Source organism: Balaenoptera physalus, assembly GCF_965194825.1.
Source record: "Balaenoptera physalus genome assembly, chromosome: 2".
NCBI lineage: Eukaryota > Metazoa > Chordata > Mammalia > Artiodactyla > Balaenopteridae > Balaenoptera > Balaenoptera physalus.
Window position 1 is genome coordinate 22,149,015 of NC_138883.1, and position 23,364 is coordinate 22,172,378.

The window sequence follows — 23,364 nt, forward strand, 5'->3', positions numbered from 1 at the left end:
GTTGGGCAAGCAGAACAGCTACATGTAAATCAATGAAATTGTAACACTCCCTCACACCATATACAAAAATAAACTCAAAATGGTTTAAAGACCTAACTATAAGACATGCCACCATAAAACTCATAGAAGAGAGCATAGGCAAAACATTCTCGAACGTAAATAGTAACAATATTTTCTTAGATCAATCTCCCAAGGCAGAAGAAATAAAAGCCGAAATAAGCAACGGAACTTGATCAAACTTAAAAGCTTTTACACAGCAAAGGAAACCATCAACAAAATGAAAAGACAACCTATGAAATGGGAGAAAAGATTTGCAAACAATGCGATCAACAAGGAGTTAATATCCAAAATACACAAACAGCTCATATAACTCAATATCGAGAAAACAAACAATCCAATAAAAAATTGGGCAGAAGGCCTGCCAATGCAGGGGACACGGGTTCGAGCCCTGGTCTGGGAGGATCCCACATGCCGTGGAGCAACTGGGCCTGTGAACCACAGCTACTGAGCCTGCGTGTCTGGAGCCTGTGCTCCGCAACGAGAGGCCGCGACAGTGAGAGGCCCGCGCACCGCCATGAAGAGTGGCCCCTGCTCGCCGCAACTAGAGAAAGCCCTTGCACAGAAACGAAGATCCAACACAGCCAAAAATAAATAAATAAATAAAACTAACCCCAGTCATTCTCAACTAATTCTTCAAAAAAAAAAAAAAATGGGCAGAAGACCTAAGGGAGGCTGCAGAGATAAATTAGTAGTATGGAATTAACAGATACAAACTACTATGCATAAAATAGATAAGCAACAAGGATTTACTGTATAGCACAAGGAACTATATTCAATACCTTGTAATAACCATAATGGAAAAAGTCTGAAAAAAATTACATATATATAACTGAATCACTTTGCTGGACACCTGAAACTAACACAATATTGTAAATCAACTATACTTCAAATAAAAATTAGGTGAAACCTGATTATAATTTTATTTGGTAGGACTGAAATATATCAGTGCTTTTTATATCTTGAATGAATGCTGTAATTATGCAGTATGCTTTACAATAAGACTTCCATTAGGATCAGCAAGTTTGAGATATAAGATCTTTCCTCTCAACTTTTGTATTCTCCAAAACAGCAGTCCCCAACCTTTTTGGCACCAGGGACCAGTTTCATGGAAGACAATTTTTCCACGGACTGGGGAGGGGGGTGGCGGTGCGGAGCGGGTGTGGTTTCGGGATGATTCAAGCACATTACATTTATTGTGCACTTTATTTCTACTATTATTACATTGTAAGACATAATGAAATAATTATACAACTCACCATAATGTTGACAGGAGGTGGAGCTCAGGCGGTAATGCAAGCAATTGGGAGCAGCTATAAATACAGATGAAGCTTTGCTTGCCAGCCACTCACCTCCTGCTGTGCAGCCTGGTTCCTAACAAGCCGCGCGCACTGCAACGAAGAGCAGCCCCCACTGGGGGCAACTAGAGAAAGCCCGCAGGCAGCAACCAAGACCCAATGCAGCCAAAAATAAATAAATAAATAAATTTATTAAAATAAAAAAGTAGTACTTACATAACAGGTAACAAGTCCTCTTAAAATAGTAAGAAATGAAAAGTATTGGTTAGTATAACTTTTCTGGGTAATGGTCACCCGACTATTAAATGAATTACAAATGTTGATGGAATCATAATTTTATATAATACATAAAGAATACTATGATTTGTTTTTTGTTTTTTGTTTTTGTCCTTTTGATGTTCCCAAACAAGCAGCTGTGCAGGGAACTGAGAAGCAACTGATATTCCTCAACTATGGTTTCAGAGGCATAGAAGTTTTACATTTTGTTTTGCTTTGCCTTTCGAGGATAAACTCCCTCACTTGTCCAGCCTACATTCCATGTGTCTGGAAATTCCTAGGGACAAGAAAATTAGGTACTGTGAGCTCTGCCTCCTAAACAGAGCATTCTCTGTTCTGCGTGAAATGTTGATATAAAGGCGAGATTAGCTTGGGCAGAGCAGGTCAAAAGCCTATTGAGTTGCAGTCCAAGACATGGACATTTTCTGCCCCTCTTCCGCAGCGAGAGGCCATGTGACTTGGTGTGTCAAATGCCAAGTGTTTCAGATGTCAGTATGTCCTGACCATGTGGAGTCACTGAATTTGGGTAATATTTTTAAAAACCGGGAAAAGTTGTGCGGTCATAATCCCGGTTATTCGGGTTGGCGGTGGGTGGGGTGGGGTGACATTTCCACCACCTTGAAAAGTCATTTAAAGTACGTGGGATAGTAGAGGCCGGACCTTTGGGGAACTTAAAGCCAGAGACTTTGTAGCTTACTGGTGGAGAGAACTCATACGGTTTCAGATGTTATTAATTCTGGAATGTGTTTACGGGGGGGCCAAATCAGGTTTCATCCCTTTTAGGAACTCGTACACAATTCTGCAAGCTAAAGGCCCATCCTAGGCAAGAAGTGCCAACGCCTCGGAACTCGGAATCTGAGTCTAGCCCGTTCTCGGACATGACTCCGCATTTGAAACTTCCCTCAGTCCGAGCGCGCCAGGGGCGGGAAGCTGGGCCACGTGACCGGCCCTCCTCCGCGGCCATTCCTAGCGGGGCAACAGCCAGCGCCCCTTCCGCATTTCCTATCCCCTCCAGCGCGCGACGGCGCATAAATGCCCGACGGGAGGCGATCCCAGCTAGCTGTGGACTCCTGTGTCACCAGAACTCACGCTTTTTCCAGCAATACTTAGCAAGTTCCTCATCCCAAAGCAGGTGCCGGAGACTTCCGCCTGGGTGCCGACCACGTGATCACGCGAGACTTGAGGAGACGGCGGTCCAACTTCACTACTTAAGTCCCCGGGCCCCGCCCTCACCACAGCCTCCATTGCGCGTGACGACGCGCGGCGGCCTCCGCCCCGGCAAGCCTGCGCACGCGGCTCTCGCGGTGTCTCGCGCTCAGCCCCGCCCACCTCTGCCCCCGCCCCTTCCGCCCCTCCCTCCCCCTCCGCCCTGTCTCTCGGCGGCAGCGGTGGTGGCGGCGGCTCGCGCAGCTTGTTGGCTCACTATATAAAGGGGAGAAGCGGGCGGACCGGACGGCTGGAGCTGCAGCCGGTGGCGGCAGCGGCGGCGCGGGGAGCGGCGACCGGTGGTGGTTCCCCTCCTTGGTGCGGGGTGGGGAGCGGGCAACGCCCCCCAGGACCCCTGAAGGGTCGTGGCCTTTTTTTTTTTAAGGGCGATTCTCGAGTTTTTAGCTCCGAGGACTGCTCTCCTCCTTCTCTACCTCCTCTCACCGCTCCCCTCTCCTCCGTCAGGATCCGATTTTGTTTGAAAAATTTTTCCCCCCAATTTTGCGGTGGCTTGGGTCACCCTCCGGGTGTTCTTTTTTTGTTTGTTTTTGTTTTTATCTTTTCTCGGGGTTGCCCCCCTCTTGTTTGTGTTGTGTGTGGAAATGGCGAACTCGGCAAATACAAACACCGTGGTAAGGACGTGGTTTGGTGGCCGGCGGGGGCTTCGTTCAGGCGGCAGCAACGGCCGGACCGGGCGGGGGCGGGGACGGCCGCGACTCCCGGCCTCGACTCTCCTCAGCCGCCCGCGAGGCCGCCGCCGCCACCGCCGCCGCCGCTTCCCGCCTCAGGCGGAGCGGGCCGGTGCGCCGGGCGGCGGGCGCGGGGGGGTGCCGAGGCTCGCGGCCGCGGCGGCGGGGAGGGCGGGGGCGCCTGCTGGGCCTGGGGCCGCCGCGGGGCGGTTGGGCCGGGGCGAGCGCGCGGCCCCGGCCCCAGACCCCGGCCGCCAGGAGGGAGGGCGGGAGGGGCGCCGCCGCTTCTCCCCGAAGCGGGCCCGGGCGCGCCGGCTGGAGAAGGGCTCCCGGAGCAGCCTCAAAACAAAAACCGTGTTTGGGGAGCTGGGCGAATCCCCAGGACCCATCGCGATCCACTTTAACGCAGTGAAAGGTTAATGGCTACTTTGGGGGTTACTTTGGGCGTTTTGGCGGTTGTGCTTAAAGAGCCTTCACTGGGGCCATTTTATGTTAAAAAAAAAAAAAAAGACGAAGGTTGAAAAGCACTTATCTCGGTTCCTTCCGAATCGGTAAAATGGCGAAGGGGAAGCAAAACCCCCATCGTATCTTCGACTAGCAAAAGCACCAAAACAAACAAAGCCTACAGTAGTGGTCAAAGTGCCCCGCTTTCGCCTTGAAATTTGCCTACTTCTCACCGTTTGTCCCTTTTTTCTTACTTGCGATCACGTAGGTTTGCAAAAAGCAGTCACATAAATAACCTTTTCAGTCACCAACGCAAAATGTGATCACTAGTCCACCCCACTCTCTTATTTTTATTATGACAATAAAACACTTTTTTGCCCGGTCCCAAATGCAGACAAGCCCACGGCAGCCCGGCTCCGTACCGTTGACGACTCGGGTCGATCCATCATGGCTGCGGCCGCTTACCCTGCTTTTCAGTCCCTGAGCCTTGTGGTCCTCCTCCCTTTGGCTGCCCTGTTTATATAGAGCCATTGCCGCTCTCTAATATAGACTCTGCCAGGATGGGAAGGTGCTTTTCAGGCCTACGTCACCGCCTCTCCATTTAAACACCAGATCCGGCTTTAAATAGTGAGAGCTGCTGAGAGCGGGGCTGGGAGGTGCGTGCTCCCGAGGCGAGAGGCTGGCGCGTGCAGAGCTCAGTTTATTCCTAAGTCCTTTCCGTACACTGTAATTTAGTGCCCAACCGGGTCTGCTTTTAGAGCCCCAAGTTTTTGTTTTCATACAGCAGCTGGGATTTGCGGTCTTTGATAAGGGAAAATAGACTTGCCCTCCTTTTTTATTTTATTTTTATTTTTAAAAGAGAATTTAAGCTCAGATGTCTAATCGTTCTTGTATTCAGAAGATGCATGCATTATTGTCGGTAATTTTTTGTTTTTTTGAAAAGTTTTCTACATTAATTGTTAGCTGTGGAGGATTTGATTTTGGTAGTATTTTGTTCATCACGTATTCAGGAAATGTTAGAAATATAGCTCCTAATATTTCATTATGTTTTCCTATAATAAATATTTGAGATACGAAGCTTTTCAAAGAAATAGATAAGTGCCTAAAGCTTCGACGTAGGACCTATGTCTACAGTACATTTATGGATCGGGGAATTGTGAGTAATTTGCTTAGTGCAAACTGGGTATTAAAAAATTAAAATTCTAAGTAGACGGTGTTTTTGCTGCATTGGATGTTAATATGATATCCAATATAGAAATTAATCCAACTTATTTTACAATATTGTACCAGGGACTAAAACTTTTGAAAGAAATCCTTTAATTAATCATTAGATAATGGCACTAATGGCCCTTTAATTTACGAGTTTTTAAGTTTGGAATATCTGGTTTTTGAAAACCAGGACAAACCTAAATTACTGTGTATTTCATAGAAGGCAAAAACTTTGGCTTAAGTACGATTTAGTATTTTAAATAATAATTCAGAATAATGCCTATGTACTCACATACTTTGAAAAACGTCAGTATTTTGCGCGCTTTTTAATTCTTGAACAATTTTAAATTGCGTATACTTCATGAAGAATACGCATTTCCCTTTCTTTAACTATAGTGCATATGAATCCATTAATTGGTCAAGTTGTGGGTTAATTAAAGCACAAAAGCAAAATCTTAAAGCAAGATTGATTCATTAAGTAGGGAGTGCCAGAAGAAAGCACATTGTACCTATAAATGTGTGGATATCCAAGCAGAATATTTTTAGGGATGACTGACTTCGGAAACACCAAAACAACATGTAGTTTGCTGAAAAAATAGTTTATATCGTCAATTTGAGATTTACACTACCTATTTAAAATTACACTGTATCTTTATAATGCCTTGGGTCATTGGTTTAAAAAAAAACACTTTATAAATGTATTTTTGTAATTCAGTAGTTGAATTGCCATAGATAAGGTGATACCCATAGTCAGACTTTCCTTATATATAGAATCAGAATGCTAACATAAGGAGGCACTGTAGAGATGCAGAAATCACGTGAATAATTTTAGTTCACAGAGGCAGATTTGGCAAAATAAAAAGCGAGTGAGTGGAACGGCAAAGGTGAGAACCTAGATACATGAATTGTTTTTCTGGTTGTAATGAAAAGGAACAAATAGTTTTTAATGGTTGAGGTAAGTTGTATAGAGGAACTCATTATTTGTATTTTTGGCTGGACGAGGACACATAAGAGGTTTCCCCTCTGATAACAGTATTGCTGGGAGAGATGCTAATGAAACATTTATTTCTGTTTGAGGTTTGCTTATGAGAGCAAACCCTTGGTTTTATTGGGTAAGCAGTAACTTTTAAGCAAGATATAAATCACAAATAATGACAAAGTATTAAAAAGGCTGTTGATCTTAGCTCTGTGTGATAATGGATAAGATTTATAGCAAGGCATCTCTGGTTTTACACTCTGACAAGCAAACTTCCTTTTGTCCATTAAAAATAGGATGTGGGTTGGGCAAATTCTTCCATCTCTTACCTTTTGGTTTTTAAAAAGTACTTTATACTTTTAAAGTGCTTTCACATCTATTCTCATTTTATTTTTCTGGCAACCTTCTAAAAGCAAGCTTCCCCCCAAGTAATGCCAACAACAATAGTTATAATAATAATAGTTTAAAAATAAATATCGAGGCTGCTTATAATTCTATTCCATAGCATTATCTGGGCAGTAGTAGGAGAGAAATCCTGGAAAAGAGATCATTGTGTCTTGTTCCTCTGAGACTTTGAGACCTGTTATTGTGGTTACATGAACAGCTTGATGGTATAATTTAAAGGTACAGACTGGGTAACAAAAACTGAAATTAGGTGATTTTTAAATTTGAATACTTATTAGGTTGCAGATTATTACCAGGTAAATCACAGGACATAAGTTTCTGTTAAGACAGCGATGAGGTTAGGAGATAAAACGGGTTAAACCAAGCAAGGAATAATAAAAACCAGACATAGCAACCCATAAAACTATATCGTTGGATATAGTCAAAACACATTAAGTGTTTTGACTATAACAACATGGGAAATTACAACTGGAAACTGTATAGACCTTGTATCTGTGATGATCTTCTGTATATGAATTGTATTAAACAGTCGTAAAACCTCTATTAAAATATGCAGTCATCAAATAATTCATTTTAACTAAGGCAAATGATGTTTATGGGAATGGCCATACCTTTAAAATTATATCTTCTAAAATAAGGTTTAGAGTTGGAAAAGGGACTGTTGTATTAACATTTGTTTTGAATTTGTGAAAATGTTACATATTTTAATATGTGAAAAGCAGTGTTTTTCAGCAGTCTTTTATTTTCCCTTTAAAGCCTAAATTATACAGATCTGTGATTGAAGATGTAATTAATGATGTGAGAGACATCTTTTTGGATGATGGAGTCGATGAACAAGTTCTGATGGAACTAAAGACTGTGAGTTTGCCGCCTTTTTTTTTTTTTTTTTTTTTTAAACATTCTCTTCAGTCAGAAACTATACTCCATAATTTTTCCATATGATGACCATTTGACTTTGTTGCAGGAAGCAGTATAGTTATGTGAAGGGTGCTGGTTTTGAATCCCAGCTCTACCATCCATTCTTCCTGTGACCTTAGGCAAACTGCTTATATTTCAGTTTCCTTATATGTGAGATGAGAATTAGTAGTACTTACCTTTTAGGCTTGTTTTGAGGATTAAATGTAATAACTATATAAAGTGTTTAGCAAAGTGCCTGGCAATAGTATTAGCTATTATTAATGGGCAGTTAATATCCATTTATGTTTTAATTACCTGACATTCCTGTAAGGTTTTTTTTTCCTTTTCCTTTCTTTGTGGTCTTAATGCACTGGTATTCTAAAATGTATTTATGTTGTGGAGATTAAGTGCTTGATAAATTTCACGTTCTGGAGTCCGATTCTCTATGTGGGCCAAATATTTGGTTTATAATGTATTCTAGTTTGGGAGCTGCTTTTCTGCCTCTTCTGTTTACTTGGTTTTAAGCAGAAATATATAGATACTTTTATGTAGCATTTGTGTTTTCTTGATGCTGTAATGACTCATGAAATCATGGAATATTTTTGCCTTACTGCTCAGCACAGTGGTTCTCAAAATATGGTCAGTGGACTTCCCCACAGGCTCTTTCAGGGGGTCCATGCGGTTGGACAGATGCCCAAGTCTGAATAATCATAGTATGTTTGTTATATTTCCAGTAAAAGTTGTATTCCATGAAAAAAGTGACCAGTTAAACTTGCAACTCAAATGCACAAGTGCTTTTCCTTGAGATAACTGTTCCATATGCAGCAGAAGGGCTTTATGCATGCTTCCCATTTTGATGTACCAAATATTAAAAAGATGTTTACGTAAAGGTTGAGATGAGATCATTGTTGATATTAAGACATGCAATTGTTTGATTTTCTATTCATGATATTCTGTAATGAAATGTATTAATATTTGGCATATCTGCATACTTCACTGAACTCATATTTTCCAAATGACCAATGCATGATGTTGCAAAATCCCTTCAAAGTGAAAGATAAATTGATGGATTTTAATCGAAGAGTATGAAAAGTTAATTAGTATATGGTTTCAGATTGTACATTGCAGCTAACTGTTAAGAAACCATCACTTAAAATACTTTTTCCTTTCCCAACTACTTAGCTATGAGAAGGCAGATTTTCTTCATATACATCAACGAAAGCAAACTGAATGCAGAAGCAGATATGAGAATCCAGCTATTTTCCTTTTAAGCCATTTCTCACGAAATTTTTTTGGAAGATATGGTTATTTTCATTGAAAGTATTTATGTTAACATGTAATGGATACGTTATTTTTAAATGTCAACATTAAAAAAATCTTATTTAAAATTTCATAAAAGCTCATTGAGGTCCTCATTAATTTGTAAAAATGATAAAGGACTCAGACTAAAAAGTTTTAGAACTGCTGGTTTAGAGATTGGGAATTGAGCTCCTTTAGAGCTATGTATAAATAAGTAATCACAGTTAATGAACGCTAAGGAACATTTGTTGTGGTCTTATTTATCCATTCAACAGAGGTGTGGAGGCTACAATTTAGCAACTTACTATTTTAAATAAAGCAAATCTCACCTGTGTTGTGGTGATGAAATACATCTTAGAATGTTGCAGCATCAGTGGGCAGCTTCTATAGAGTTTTCAATATGAATCTGCCCCTGTGAGGAAGGGAAAATATAGGTTTGAATGAGATGAGGAAATATTTATTTACCTTGTGAGAAACGTAATGGTTACTGAAAGTGAAGAGTAGGTATTTAAAAATACAAGTGAAGGAATGCCAACTCTGAGACATGAGTTGGAAGAATAGCAATATAAACTACTCAAACACATGAAGTATCTCAGGGATATGAATGAGAAGAGAATAAGCTTATTTTGATTTCTTCGTGTTACATGTAATGAATATTTTACAAATATGTTATACCCTTATAATGGTTGTCCTTGTAGTTCTGTGATCTTATGTAAAAGGTACAGCATTTTTAGGTGCAAAAAATTAGTCCCAAAGGCTTTAATTTGCGCTAGGTCAGACTAGTGGTCAATCCAAGTTGTTATCTCCTCTTGCTTTTCAGAGTCTGTTGATATTTTCCTACTGGTTCCAGTTAGAATCAAGATGTTCTTTCCAAACAGAATGAGCTATCTTTGAGACCAAATAGCTCCACCTGCATTTTTAGTACATAAGACTTTATACATGTATACACATATATACAGATATATGTACATATAATATAGTATAAAAGTAGTATAAAAAAGTAATATCTATGTTTTATAGGTTATGCACTGATTTTTTGTTTAATGCGTAATTTTCTGTGACAAAAATTGTGACTTATTCAACTTTGAATCCCCAGCCTCTACCACAATGCCTGGCATATGTGGTTGGCATTCAGTAAATACTTAATTAAACAAATTAATAACATGTTGCTCCAGAATCTAACTGAAAAAAGTAGTTTAATGTTTTTGTTGTTTTTTAAACAGGACATACTCTTTTATTCTGGGTAGTAGCTGAATTTAAATATAAAACTGTTAGACTGAAATGAGTTATTTTAATTCTCTGCACTAAATTTCTTCAGGATCTCATTAGAATTTCCAGAATGTGCCCTAGTTTTAACAGTCTGACAGCCAGCATTATGCAGTAGAACTTTCTGTGGTGATGAAAATGTTCTATATCTGTGCTCTCCAGTATGGTAACCACTAGCCACATGTGGCTATTAAACACTTGAAATATGGTTAGTGGAACTGAAGAACTGAATTTTTATTTAATTATAATTAATTTCACTTTAAATCACCATGTGTGGCTAGTGGCTACTGTATTAGACCTTGTAGGTTTGGATATTCTTGCTAATGAAAACTAACAATATTTCATATTTTAAGGTTTATAAAGGACTTTGTCATTAGCTCTATCCCCTTTCTCACCATTTTATAGTGTTTCACAAACTTTTATCAAAAGCTTCCATACGGCTGTGAAGGATACAGTGGTGTATTAGATTATGAATTAAGATGAGTAATGAGAGTGCCTGTAATTTGAAGTTTGACTAGATAATTCAGGAAGGGACCTTCTACATTAAAAAAATTCAACCTGATTCTTGAGGTTATCTGTTAACACTGTGGGTCTCCTTTAATGTATGAACTGTGGGAGATAGAAAAGATGCATAAAGCATAATGTTGGTTTTCTTGCTTTTTTTTCTAATTGAAGTGTAATTGACCTACAACACTGTATTAGTTCTAGGTGCACAACATAGTGATTCAGGATTTCTATACATTAGAAAATGATCACCACTTGATTTTCAATAAAGCTATATTTGAATGTAAATTGTGTTTTAGATTGGTAAATGACTATGGGTGGAAATGACAGTCTAGAAGTCCTTTTCAAAGTAAGTGATAAAATTATCCTGATTTCTAAACTGTCAGACCCACCCCTATCCAAATAGCAAGTACAATGGGAGATAGAAAACATGGCCTCTGGGTAAAACAAAGTGAGAAGAATTCCTCATTTGGAGACAAATCTGAAAAAGTTAGTCTGCCCCTAGATCTGTTTTCTCATCCTTGGCAGTACTGACATTTTGGACCTGTTAATTCTTTGTTGTAGAAGGCTAGTTATCGTAGGATATTAGCAGCATAACTGATCTCTGCCCACTAGATGCCAGTAGCACCCCTTAGTTCTGACAACCAAAAATATCTCCAGACATTGCCAGATGTCCCTGGGGCAGAAGGGGAAAAACTACCCCTGACTGAGAACCACTGTTCTAAATATACTCTAGTTGTATATAAATACTTGAACCATAAGTTGAACGATGACCTACTGTTCTACATCATTTAGCCTTGGGGAAAGCTCTGTTCCCCAACATCATTTCTAAAGAGCCCAAAAATTCAATTGTCTTATGTTTTATCCAGGAGCTAGTTGTTCTTGTGAGAGTAGGAGGATCCTTTAGAATTTCTAGCCCAGCATACTGCCAGGCAGCAGTAGATCTGATAACGTTTTATAGATCAAAAAATGGAATAAATACGCTTTGACAGATAATTTAGCAAGTGGTAGAGACTTGAAGCTAAGCCTTTTGTCTCCAGATAAGGAAGGTACCAGAGTTGTGACTAGACCTACTCTGATAGCAGCAGTACAGTTTAGAGATTAGAACTTTGGACCAGAGCTGGGATTACGGTGAGGCAAGCAAGGGCCTAGAGTCCAAAATTTAAACTTTAAATTTAAAATTTAAAGGACATTTACTCTTCACTCTCAGGGTCCAGCCCTGTTGAGTCAGATTGCCTGGATTGTATGATGGTTTTGCCTGCTGTTAGTTGGTGATCTTGGATAAGGTACCTAACTTCTTGTTCCTCAGGTTCTTTTTCTGTAAAAAGGAGATGATAATAATGTCTGTTTTAAAGAATTTTTGTGAAAAACGAGTGTACACGGAAAGTACTTAAGTGCACGTTAAGAATTCAGTATTAGTCTAGTAAACATGATGGGCATAACATGATGCATATCCACATCATTTTGGGAACAGAAAATGAATTTTCTCCATGTCTAATTCCGGACACCTGGCAAAGATTGTTGAAATAGGACTGCCAGAAATAATAACTATGGTGTTGGGGGGGAAAAGTACTATAAAAATGTGGAGAAAAGAGTTCTTCCTATTTTCTAAACTAGCTAAATAAATAAATAAATACATAAATAACAATTCAGTATTCTTGGTAGTCTTCAAGGGTATTAATATGATTACTGTTGCCAAAACAGTATTACATTATTTTAAACATGATATTTTAAAAATAAAATATTTTGATAAATAAAATTATTTTAAAATGAAATTGGAGAGAAACAGAAAACATTCAACTAATTTAAACTTTACATTATTTGATGTTATAAGTGTAATGCTAAATATTTGTATGGTATTATTCTTGTATTTTTCACATTACCTAGAACAGTATTTGGTACTTAGTAAATACGGATTCTCAGTGGCCCACTACTCCAGCATCCCCTTGCTCCCCCAGAAGCAGTTTGAAATGTGTGGTTCCATGTTTGCTTGTTATAATGACTAATGGGCATCTTTGGCATTTAGTAGGCTAGAGGAGTGTTGTATTTCATGTACACTTCCTGTGGTAATACCCTGTAAATAAAGAGTTATTCTGCCTAAAATGTTGGTAGCATCTTTATAGAGAAACTACCTTAGAAAACAATTTCGTTTTCCATTCTCTTTGAAATTAATATTAAATTTCTGTTAAGTTCTTAGTCATTTTATTAGGTTATGAATAAGACATAGTCTCTGCCCTGAAGGAGTTCATACTTTAATAGAGAAGGTAGACTTAGTATGAAAAGTGTACCAATAGAAATATCTCTAATGTATAAAGGCAGTGAGCGATTTCTTCGCGGCTATGTGACTTTGCATTTGCATTCTTTGGGGAATTGTGTGGGAAGACTGCCAGTCATAAGGAGTAGTTTACGAAAGTTTAGACAGGAGGTATGTATGCTATATTCAGGGAACTGCAAGTAGTTTGGAAAATAGAGTGCAAGTTATAGTAGCAGTTGGAGAAGTTAACATAATACTGCATTAAGGAGCTTGGTCTTTAGAGTGAGAAGGATTCTCTGGCGTGCTAGTTAAAAGACAGAGTTTTGGACTTCTGCTTCAAAGAGTCTCAGTTGATAGGGGTACAGTCTGACATTTAAAAAGAAAAATTTGATTGCATTTACCAAAAAATAATCTAAATTAACTTTTAATAATGCATGAATGGATTGCAGTCTGCAGTTTGAAAAGTACTGGTTTATACTTTAAAGCAGCAGCTTTCACTTTAGTGTACATCACAATAACCTGGATAGGTTATTAAAACAGATTCCTGGCTCTACCTCCAGAGTTGCTGATTCGATGGGGTGGGGCCTTAGAATTGGTATGTCTAACAAGTTCCCAGGTGATACTGATGTTATTAGTCCAGGATCACATTTTGAGGACCACTGATTTATAGAGGATAGATCGGAAGCACAAGTTTCCACTAAAATGTAGGCTCTGTAAGGACAAGGATCTTTGCCAGATTTGTTCTGTCTGTTCTCAATGCCACTAACAGTGTCTAGCTGGGAGATATTCAATAATTATGTGTAGAATGTATGATTTGAAGCAGGGAGCTCAATTAGCTTTGTCATTAACACTTTGCAGTAATACTGATGGGAGGAAGGGACTTGAACTGGGGCCATTATAGTAGGGATAGATTGGAATAATGCTTTGGAAAGGAAATTGACAATAATGATAGGGCATTGGGGTAGATTCTGTCTCACAGATCATTGACTTGGGAGACTAGGTGAGTAGTGGTACGCAGCACTTAGCACATAATGTGTATTTGTTAATATTTACCATTGTCATGGAAGCTTAATTGAAGTGATGGGTCAGGATTGCAGTGGGTAGACCAATTGGAGGTGATAAAAACTGAAGCTTTAAATTTAGAAAATTATGGTTTAAAGAGCTGTTTCTTTATTTTTTAAAAATATTTTATTTATTTATTTATTTATATTTTTGGCTGTGTTGGGTCTTAGTTGCAGCACATGGGATCTTCGTTGCTGTATGCAGGGTCTTTCCTTGCGATGCTCGAGCGCTTCGTTGTCGCACGCAGGCTTCTCTCTAGTCGTGGTGTGCGGGTTTTCTGTCTCTAGTTGTGGTGCACAGGCTTCAGAGCACTTGGGCTCTGTAGTTGTAGTGCATGGGCTCCAGAGTGTGTGGGCTCTGTAGTTTGTGCCATGCGGACTCTCTAGTTGCGGCGTGCGGGCTCAGTAGTTGTGGCGCGTGCGGGCTTAGTTGCTCTGGGGCATGTGGGATCTTAGTTCCCCGACCAGGGATTGAACCTGTGTCCCCTGCGTCGGAAGGTGGATTCTTTACCACTGGACCACCAGGGAAGTCCCTTAAAGACTGTTTCTTAAAGCATTAATTAATAGTACTTTTTTCACCTTGATTTTGGCCTACAAGAAGCGAGGTTTTGTTTTGTTTTGAAACAAGGAAAAGAATTGTAGACAGTTTGGGTGATAACTGTTTGGGAGGCTTACCTATATAGCCTTACTATATAATATATTTAGAGCGTATTTTAAAGTGTAGAGTATATTTTATTCAGTGTCTAAGCCTATTTTGTACTGTGTGTTATGCTAGGTGCCCACTTTATAGAAATGAGCCAGACAAAACTTGGGCTCTCAAAAAGTAGTTTTTTGTTACCCTAGGAAGAACCCTAGCTGTTTTTAGTCTGGGATTTGCACTGACTTAGAAGTTAGCTGGAAGTTCGTTTAGAAGTAATCTAATTCAACTTGTTCCCTTTTTAGATGAGTAAAATGCCCAGGGAAGATAAATAATTTGTCTACAAAGCTGTTTAGTGGCCAAACCAGGACTAATTGGGTTCCTGACTTCTGATGTAATGCTCTATTACACAATTAATACCACCACTACAATAATTATAATTAACATTTATTGATGACTGACTTTATGCTAGACTCTGATAAATGCTTTACATGGATATCTTATTTACTCCTCACAACAACGCATGAAATAGATATTGTTACTGTCTCTGTAAGAATAGTCTTCAGGTGAGCCTAAATACTGAGACTGCTAGGGGAATGGTTGCTCTGGGGAATTGACCTTTAGTTTACTTTTTCGCTAAATCGTTAGAGATGTGCTGGAATTGTTATTAACATGTAGATCTAGAATTTCTAGGACAGTTGGAAGTGTCAGCAGTTTATAAAAATCCCTGTTAGTATGGCAGAGGGAGCTTTTTGAAGGATCTGATAGAAGCCTTGCATGAGTTAGGCAATATCCCAAGAGTAGATCCTAGGGGAGAAAACAAAGTATCTGTAGATCCTTGTGTACAAAATGACTGAATTAAATTTTATATGTATGTTTAAGGAATGGTTTGTAACTTTCTTGGGCAGTTTTTTAATAAGGGCTCTATAGATTGAACACTAAACCTTGTAGAGAGGAAATGTGTTAGGGAGAAGGATGGAATAGTTGTAAATATTTTCTTTTACTTCCTTGTTTTTGCCCACTTTTGATTTTTTTTTTTCCTTCATCACAGAAGCTGTCCAAGGGTGAGATGAGAAAATAGAAGTGGTTAAGCAAAAAAGGATTGTCAGTCCTTGTCATAATGAAAGAGGGAAGGGAATTTCAAGAAGTGTGGAGGGTTGAGAATACCTCTGAAAGCATATTAGGCATTGCTGTTTCCTTTTCCTTATGTAGGGTTGGACAGATAGAAAGGTGGGGTTTTCTAACCTGAGGACTGCCTCTGTAATGTTTCTTATAGTTCAAGGAAAGATGAATTTATGTTTTATATGTTATTTAAAACTTAGGAAAGAAAGATTTCCATAAAATAGCTAACAATGGATTTGATACTAAAAAGGATGATTTTTGATTACTGAAAAATTGCTTATATGAAACTGCTTGGTAACTAAGGAATTACTATGGAAAGTTTGTTGGAGATAGAAGAAACAAAAGAATTCTTCAATACTCTTAAGTAGCAAAAGTGAGGTTTGATACTTTAAAAATTGGTTTTCATTGTGGCATACACTTGGGTAAGAATTAGAGATTTGTAGATTTATCAGTTTTGAAAATGTCAGAATTTTATAAACTGACTAATAAAGTATGTTTTATCCATATGTCCAGCGTTGTTTTCCCTGACTCTTACTTAGAAATCTTTAATATTCTTTGCCTTAGTTATGGGAGAATAAACTCATGCAGTCTAGGGCAGTAGATGGATTTCATTCAGAAGAGCAGCAGCTTTTACTGCAAGTTCAGCAGCAGCAGCAACCCCAGCAGCAGCAGCATCACCACCACCACCACCACCAGGCTCAACCGCAGCCAACAGTACCTCAGCAAGCGCAGACCCAGCAGGTCCTCATTCCTGCGTCACAGCAAGGTGAGGCTGGATAATCCTACTACAACTTGGAAATGAAAGCTGTCATTTTCAAAGAAGAGAAACACTCTGGGTGTCTCCTTTCTGTTGGCTGAGGGGGTTGTATCTGTGTGTGTATAAAATGTGGTTCCTATTTATGTAGTAATGATAAACAAGTAATTCACTAACAGAAAGCCTAAAGTGATATTCAGGTAAGTATATTATTACTTTTTTTCAGATGGCTACACAATGGTGGATTTCCTAAGTCAGATCTATAAAGGTTTATTTACTAAGGGTTTCATTATTTTATATAGTAGAATCGTTACTTTCTTTGAAACTGATTTGTTCCTACAAAGACATTTGAGTTTAGTTTTTATAAATAAACACTGGAGGGTTTTTGTAGCTATACTTTGGCAATCTGAAATTCTAATTCCCTATTAATTTATGCAGTTAAATTGACTGAATTAGATTTCCTTTAAGTGAAGAGTGGATATATGACATCTTAATTTATATTATGTGGTTTAAAGATAAGAAAAAACAAGTATTTATAGACTGCGTCCATAGTGCCTTGTACTGGGCAAGTCATTTTATAGATTTTGTTTCATTGCAGTCTAATAGAGGCTCTGTGAAGTAGCTCTTAAAACATCACAGCTGAGGAAAATCTGGGCCCTGAAAAGGCTTAGAAGCTTGATCCTGTACATGGAGTATTTTCTGTCATGACAAACATTTGTTCAGTTATAAAACTTCCTAGTAAAACTTCCTAGGCCTTCAAGTTTTGTAAATCTTGTTGTCAGAGAGGAGAATAAAGAGAAATGAAAACTTCATCTTAAGGTAACTGTTTAGTTACTCATTTGCCTCATCTGAGAGTGTATGTAAGACTTGAAACTGATATTGATGCACATTAGAAATGTCTGTTTGAGTTATTTTACTGTTTATATCAAATAAGACTTAATATTTGATTTTACTCTGTACCTTGCATCAAGTAATTTTATCCTTTTAATGTTTCTTGATGACCGTTCCTCCTATTGCCTTCAGGCCTGGCACTAGGATTTTAGGTTATCATAAATTAAAATTTGATTTTCTTCACTCAGAGAATATTAGGATAATGGGATTATCTATTTATTCTCTGAAATTTGCGGAATCAAACACTTAGTTCCTTTTATGCTTAAGTGATATTGCCATTATTTATGATTTGTATTTTTTAAAAAGTTGATGGAAATAAGATACTAGAAACTGTCAAATTGGGAGAAAAAGATTTTAAAAGACTATGTAGATTATAACTTTTTGAGCTCACTCTTAATGGGTCAATAATGCATTCCAGTAGTAGTATCATTATATTAATAACACAGTTATTGCTGAGTTGGCAAGACAATATTAAATTATGTTTGAAAATTTCCAGTTTAAGAATGCACAGAAATATATATGTTGAGGTGTTAGGTATCTCATTACGTCATGTTCCCAAGGTCCCTCGTGTCCTTAGGTGTTGTTAAGTCTTTTTTTTAATTGTGGTTTTTCCAGTATAAGGTGGGTATGTCGCAGCTGTTATTTACCGTAGAAGTTTATAACATTCTGAGATATCAAATGGTTGAGTGTATTTGCATGCAGAAAATGTGGAAAGCTTGAAAAAAATTTTCAGTATGGTACAGCTTTCTTATGAAATAGCCTCATGGTTCCTTGTTTTTATGTGTGCCTGTGTTTTTTCATAGCTGCAGCACCACAAGTTATTGTTCCTGATTCTAAGCTGATACAACATATGAATGCATCAAACATGGTAAGACTCAGGACATAGCACTTTGCTTGGCTCTATTTATTCTAACCCAAATTGTGATTATGCTTGTGTAGTATATTAACAACTTGAAGTTTATTCAAGACTTAAGCAAAATACCTATTTTGTTTGGTTTCCTAAGTATTGGATTTAGCAGCAAATCTAAAGTTTAGCTTGGTACTTAGACATTAAGGTTCATAAAATTATGCAACTTTCTGTTGAAAATACCAAAAGAATGATGCTTTGTGGGAGCTGTTTTATTTTCTGCTATTTTTTGAAAATAGGTTTATGGGACCTACCAAACATTATGCCAAGTATAGTTATGTTGCAGAAGACCCATTAACTGAAAGAGGTTAGGAATGCTAAGAATTATAAACTTTTTAAAAATGAAAATGAACCATTTGGGTAAAGATAACTAGTATCGTTAAGATCAGACATTTACAAATTTTGCTCTGATTTAACCATAGCATAGCCTAATAAGTTTTATTACAATATGTAAATTGCTACTTTAAAATGCATTTTAGCCAGTTGAGTTTATTATACATTAGACTTTTGATATTTCTAAGAGATAGCCACTGAACTTCATAAGTCCTCAAATTTTCAAATTTCACTTAGCACATATAATATATCCCATCAGATATAACTATAAAACTGAAAGAAAGAAACCCTCAGATCCTTAGAAAATCTTTACTTCTGTCCTCACAGTTTTTTTTTTAAATAAAACACTAAAACAAAGTTTAATTAGAATAGTTGTTCCAGCATTTTCTCGTAAATGGCTTCTCTTCTGTTTAAACTACACAGACTGTTAGTGGTGTCTCTGCTCTGACATTCCATTCTTAAATTCAGCCAAATCCTTTTATTAGGTAAGAATCATTATTTTAAATAAGATCTCTTAATCTAGTGTTAGCAGTGAGATTTTCTTTTCAGATCCAGATTTTTTTTTTTTAAATGAAAAAGCAATATTTAAAAAAATCAGTTACTATATTTTGTGAATGATGAGTGAACCTGAAAGTTCATTTGTGTTTTATAAGCCATATAGGAAGCAGGGCTTACCTACTAGACAAACGACTTCTTTCTATTGATATATACCAGCCTTAACAAATGTATAACTTTACAGAATTGCAAATTTCTACACGATACAAATTGGAATTTTTAAATTCACAAAAAATCAAGAATCTCTGTTTGTACTTCCAGTTCAGGTTCCTGGAGTCAGTTCTTTTGCATGAAAATCACAAAAGTCCATGCCTATCGAGTCTCACAAGAGTTTTATTATTCAAAAAAAAATTCCCTTTCAAGTTTAAGGCACCAAATTTCTTTTTAACCTCCATCCTTAAAAATAAGTCTCACTGTAGGATCCATATTGTAGTTGGTACTATTGAGACTGTTTCCTAGGGAATAACTTGTATCATTTTAAAACAGAAAGTTTGGTAGAATCACTTGCAGTAGACCCATCTAATTTTGAAGAATTTTAAGTGTTGTGGGAGAGAATTTTGAATTAAAATTGTGTTTAAAAAGACAGGTAAAATTAATGGCCCATCTCTTACTAATTTGCTGTGTCTCCTTGATTCTAAAGAGCATATGTATTTAAACAGATCATAGGTCAGACTTCAATCAATAAAATGTTAGCATTTATACGTATTTCAGCATTTTACTTGTTTTCAGTTAGTGTTTGCTTCATGTGTTTTTCATGTTCTAAAATGTAATCAGTATAGGCTTTTTACAAATAAGTTTTTTTGGTTTTTGTTTGTTTGCATTATTCCTGATTCAAAGATATCCATTAAAAACAGTTTGATTTTGAAAAAAAAATTTTTTTAATATAAGAATATGGGATAGTGATAATATATTTGGTAGAAAGCTATTTCAGGGAACTTATGAAGCAGGACCTTATATCAAACTAGTTTTGCAGGTTCTCTTTATGAAATCGCTCAAATGCATTATTCACGTTAGGGCCTTTTCACAAAATACAAGAAGGAACTTTCAGCAGACATTAATAAAAGATGGTTTGTGTATGATACATCACAACAAATATTTATAGCAACTTGAATGTGCAGAGGTATGCAGGTGGTTATTTTCTCATGTATGCTCTAAGGAAAATGCTAGGTCAGTTTGCTAGTAGAGGGAGATTATTAATCTTATAAAATGTGAATTATAGGCACTTAATATTCCTAAATAATATTTCTCAATAGTAAGTGGTTGTTAATATATTCCTTAAATTTAGATTACCTTTCATTTGCTTATATAGACAAGATTTATTTAAATCTTTCATTTATTTAATAAAATGAAATGCAGAACCTGCATTTTATAAAGAGAACCTGGTGAGCTAGAGAGCTGGATTTTGGGGACATAATGGGAGTTTCAGGCTTAAGATACAGAGAATACTTGTTGCCTGTCAAATGGCAACAAGCGTATTTTCTTGGAAGGCTATACTTAGAGCCTGACTAGATAGTTGTATCATTAACCTACTTGAGTGTAATTTTCCAAGTTTTGTTGACTTCAAAGCACAGTTAATATTTATTTCTTGAAGTGTACTCAAATAGAGGTATTTCTAAAAATGTATAAGTTAGATTGAGTATATGAAGGTTTGGTACCATAAAAAAGATTGAAGGGGGAGGGGGGAAAAAAAACTACCTGTATATAGTTACAGTGAGATACATGGAAATACTTTGAGCTCAGGATTTTAAAAAAACAGTAAAAATGTAGTGTAATTCTTTCAGAGGAAAGGGGAGAAGTCTCCAGAAGCAGTAAATCAAGAATTTATCCTGAAAAAAAAAAAAAAAAAAGAATTTATCCTGGATTTAAAAACATTCAGAGTATAATTTCATGTATATTTTTATAATTTAAAGTCAGATACTAACTTCATTTTAAAGTGTAGAAATTAATTTTTGTGACTTAAGATTTTTAAGGTATTTTCTATATTGATAAAACTGTCAGTAATATATGTTTCACCTAGATAATGCCAGTGTTGTCACGTTATGGCATCTTAGAAGAATTGCCGGCTAAGAATTGCAGTCTTCTGATATAAGGTTTTCTTTAGAGACCTGTTAATCATGGTATAAATTAAAAATATTAGGATTTCTAAAATGAAGATACTTACACTTTTGCCATAAGTATATTAATTGACAACAAGGAATTGGGAGTAAGGGAACAGAATAAGTAAGGAAATAATGGAATGGATATTTTATTTATTGTACAGCACTGTTAGTGTGGGTTAGATTTCCTTAGAGTATATTCTCCAGGTGAAAAAACCTTCTAATTATATTATTCTACTTAATTGCTTGAAATAATGAGGTAAGATGTTTAGGCTCAATGGTCTTTATTGTACCATTTTATAAAATGGCAGTTAGTCTTATTGTTAGAACTTTTCATTTTAGTATATACTAAATGAAACTTTAAATACTATTAAAATATGCCAGAGATAAACTGATGTGCTGTTATGCACATACATGGTTTTGATTGTTTTTCATTGGTTTTTTCAGAGTGCTGCTGCTACAGCTGCTACCTTAGCACTCCCTGCCGGTGTGACTCCTGTTCAACAGATATTAACAAATTCAGGTAATTAGGAATAACTGATCCATTATTTATATAACTCAGAAAATTGTACCGTCTAGCCTTTGTTTTGTCTTCGCTGAAAGGCAGAAGATCTTAATACTTCTTTTACCATTTGGCTTAACATTATTAAAATAAGATGATTTGAGGACCATGGCATATTAAACCATAATCACTGCTGAGGATGCAGTAGAGAAGATGAGAATTGCACTTGAACTTTTGATCCATGAATGGAATCCTATTTATTGAATGAAGTATGATTATATAGAAGTGCTTATTTACTTGGTTTTTTGCTAAACACATTTAACTTACCAAATAAGTTAAACTTAACTCATTTGAACTAATTTGTGATATCAAACTAAATCCTATAGTATCTTAAGAGCAAATTTATTACATTCTATTTTATATAGTATCTCTCCATAGCTGGCAAAATTTACTTTTGATAATGTTTGAAAAATTTATTTACCTGGATTTTAAGTATTTTCTCTGTAATTTAATTATACAATTTCTTGCAAATCAAAACTACAATGAGGCATCACCTCACACCAGTCAGAATGGCCATCATCAAAAAATCTACAAACAATAAATGCTGGAGAGGGTGTGGAGAAAAGGGAACCCTCATGCACTGTTGGTGGGAATGTAGATTGGTGCAGCCACTATGGAAAACAGTATGGAGGTCCCTTAAAAAACTAAAAATAAAACCACCATACGACTCAGCAATCCCACTACTGGGCATATACCCTGAGAAAACCATAATTCAAAGAGTCACATACCACAGTGTTCATTGCAACACTATTTATAATAGCCAGGACATGGAAGCAACCTAAGTGTCCATCGACAGATGAATGGATAAAGAAGATGTGGCACATATATACAATGGAATATTACTCAGCCATAAAAAGAAACGAAACTGAGTTATTTGTAGTGAGGTGGATGGACCTAGAGTCTGTCATACAGAGTGAAGTAAGTCAGAAAGAGAAAAACAAATACCGTATGCTAACATATATATGGAATCTAAAAAAAAAAAAAGGTTCTGAAGAACCTAGGGGTAGGACAGGAGTAAAGACGCAGATGTAGAGAATGGACTTAAGGACTCGGGGAGGGGGAAGAGTAAGCTGGGACAAAGTGAGAGAGTGGCATGTACATATATACACTACCAAATGTAAAATAGATAGCTAGTGGGAAGCAGCCGCATAGCACAGGGAGATCAGCTCTGTGCTTTGTGACCACCTAGAGGGGTGGGATAGGGAGGGTGGGAGGGAGACGCAAGAGGGAGGGGATATGGGGATATAAGTGTACATATAGCTGATTCACTTTGTTATAAAGCAGAAACTAACACACCATTGTAAAGCAATTATACTCCAATAAAGATGTTAAAAAAAAGAAGTACAATGATTTTACAATTTCTTGTTATTTTGTTAATTTCTAAATTTTTGAAGAACAAACTTAGCGGCTAGCTACATATTTTAATGCGATATAATTGCTTACTACTTAATTAATTCAACATTCTGCATCATTTAAAACAATATATTAGAGGGATTTGGTATAAGCCAGTCATACTGTTAGTGTTATGTGGCAATGATAATTGGTTCAGCAAACTTACTGTTTTTTAAGTCATCTTGAAGCTAAGGAATGCTGTGCTTTTGTTCAAGATATTAACGCATTATTATACTTTTGTTTCCTTAAAGCTTTAAAAATGAACAGCCCCTGA

The 23,364-nt window shown here is 37.1% G+C and overlaps 1 protein-coding gene and 1 long non-coding RNA gene across 6 annotated transcripts in view; one reads left to right on the forward strand and one right to left on the reverse strand.

The window, feature by feature from the left end:
• LOC309655776 overlaps positions 1–7,309 on the reverse strand; it is a 44,141-nt gene extending 36,832 nt beyond the window's left edge. For 2 of the 5 annotated variants that reach the window (XR_014260978.1, XR_014260979.1), the window contains exon 1: positions 4,393–7,309. This is a non-coding gene — a long non-coding RNA (uncharacterized lncRNA). Of the gene's footprint in view, positions 1–1,316; positions 1,507–2,720; positions 2,918–4,392 lie in introns of those variants that run through there. The other 3 variants (XR_014260980.1, XR_014260981.1, XR_014260982.1) reach the window with 2 other exon arrangements.
• Positions 3,003–23,364, forward strand: part of GTF2A1 (general transcription factor IIA subunit 1) — a 44,090-nt gene continuing 23,728 nt past the window's right edge. Inside the window, exons 1-5 of the mRNA XM_082451391.1 lie at positions 3,003–3,469; positions 7,317–7,418; positions 16,165–16,366; positions 18,049–18,113; positions 21,584–21,659. Of these exons, the coding sequence (XP_082307517.1) occupies positions 3,440–3,469; positions 7,317–7,418; positions 16,165–16,366; positions 18,049–18,113; positions 21,584–21,659 (475 nt within the window). The 5' untranslated portion in view covers positions 3,003–3,439. The remainder of the gene's footprint in view (positions 3,470–7,316; positions 7,419–16,164; positions 16,367–18,048; positions 18,114–21,583; positions 21,660–23,364) is intronic.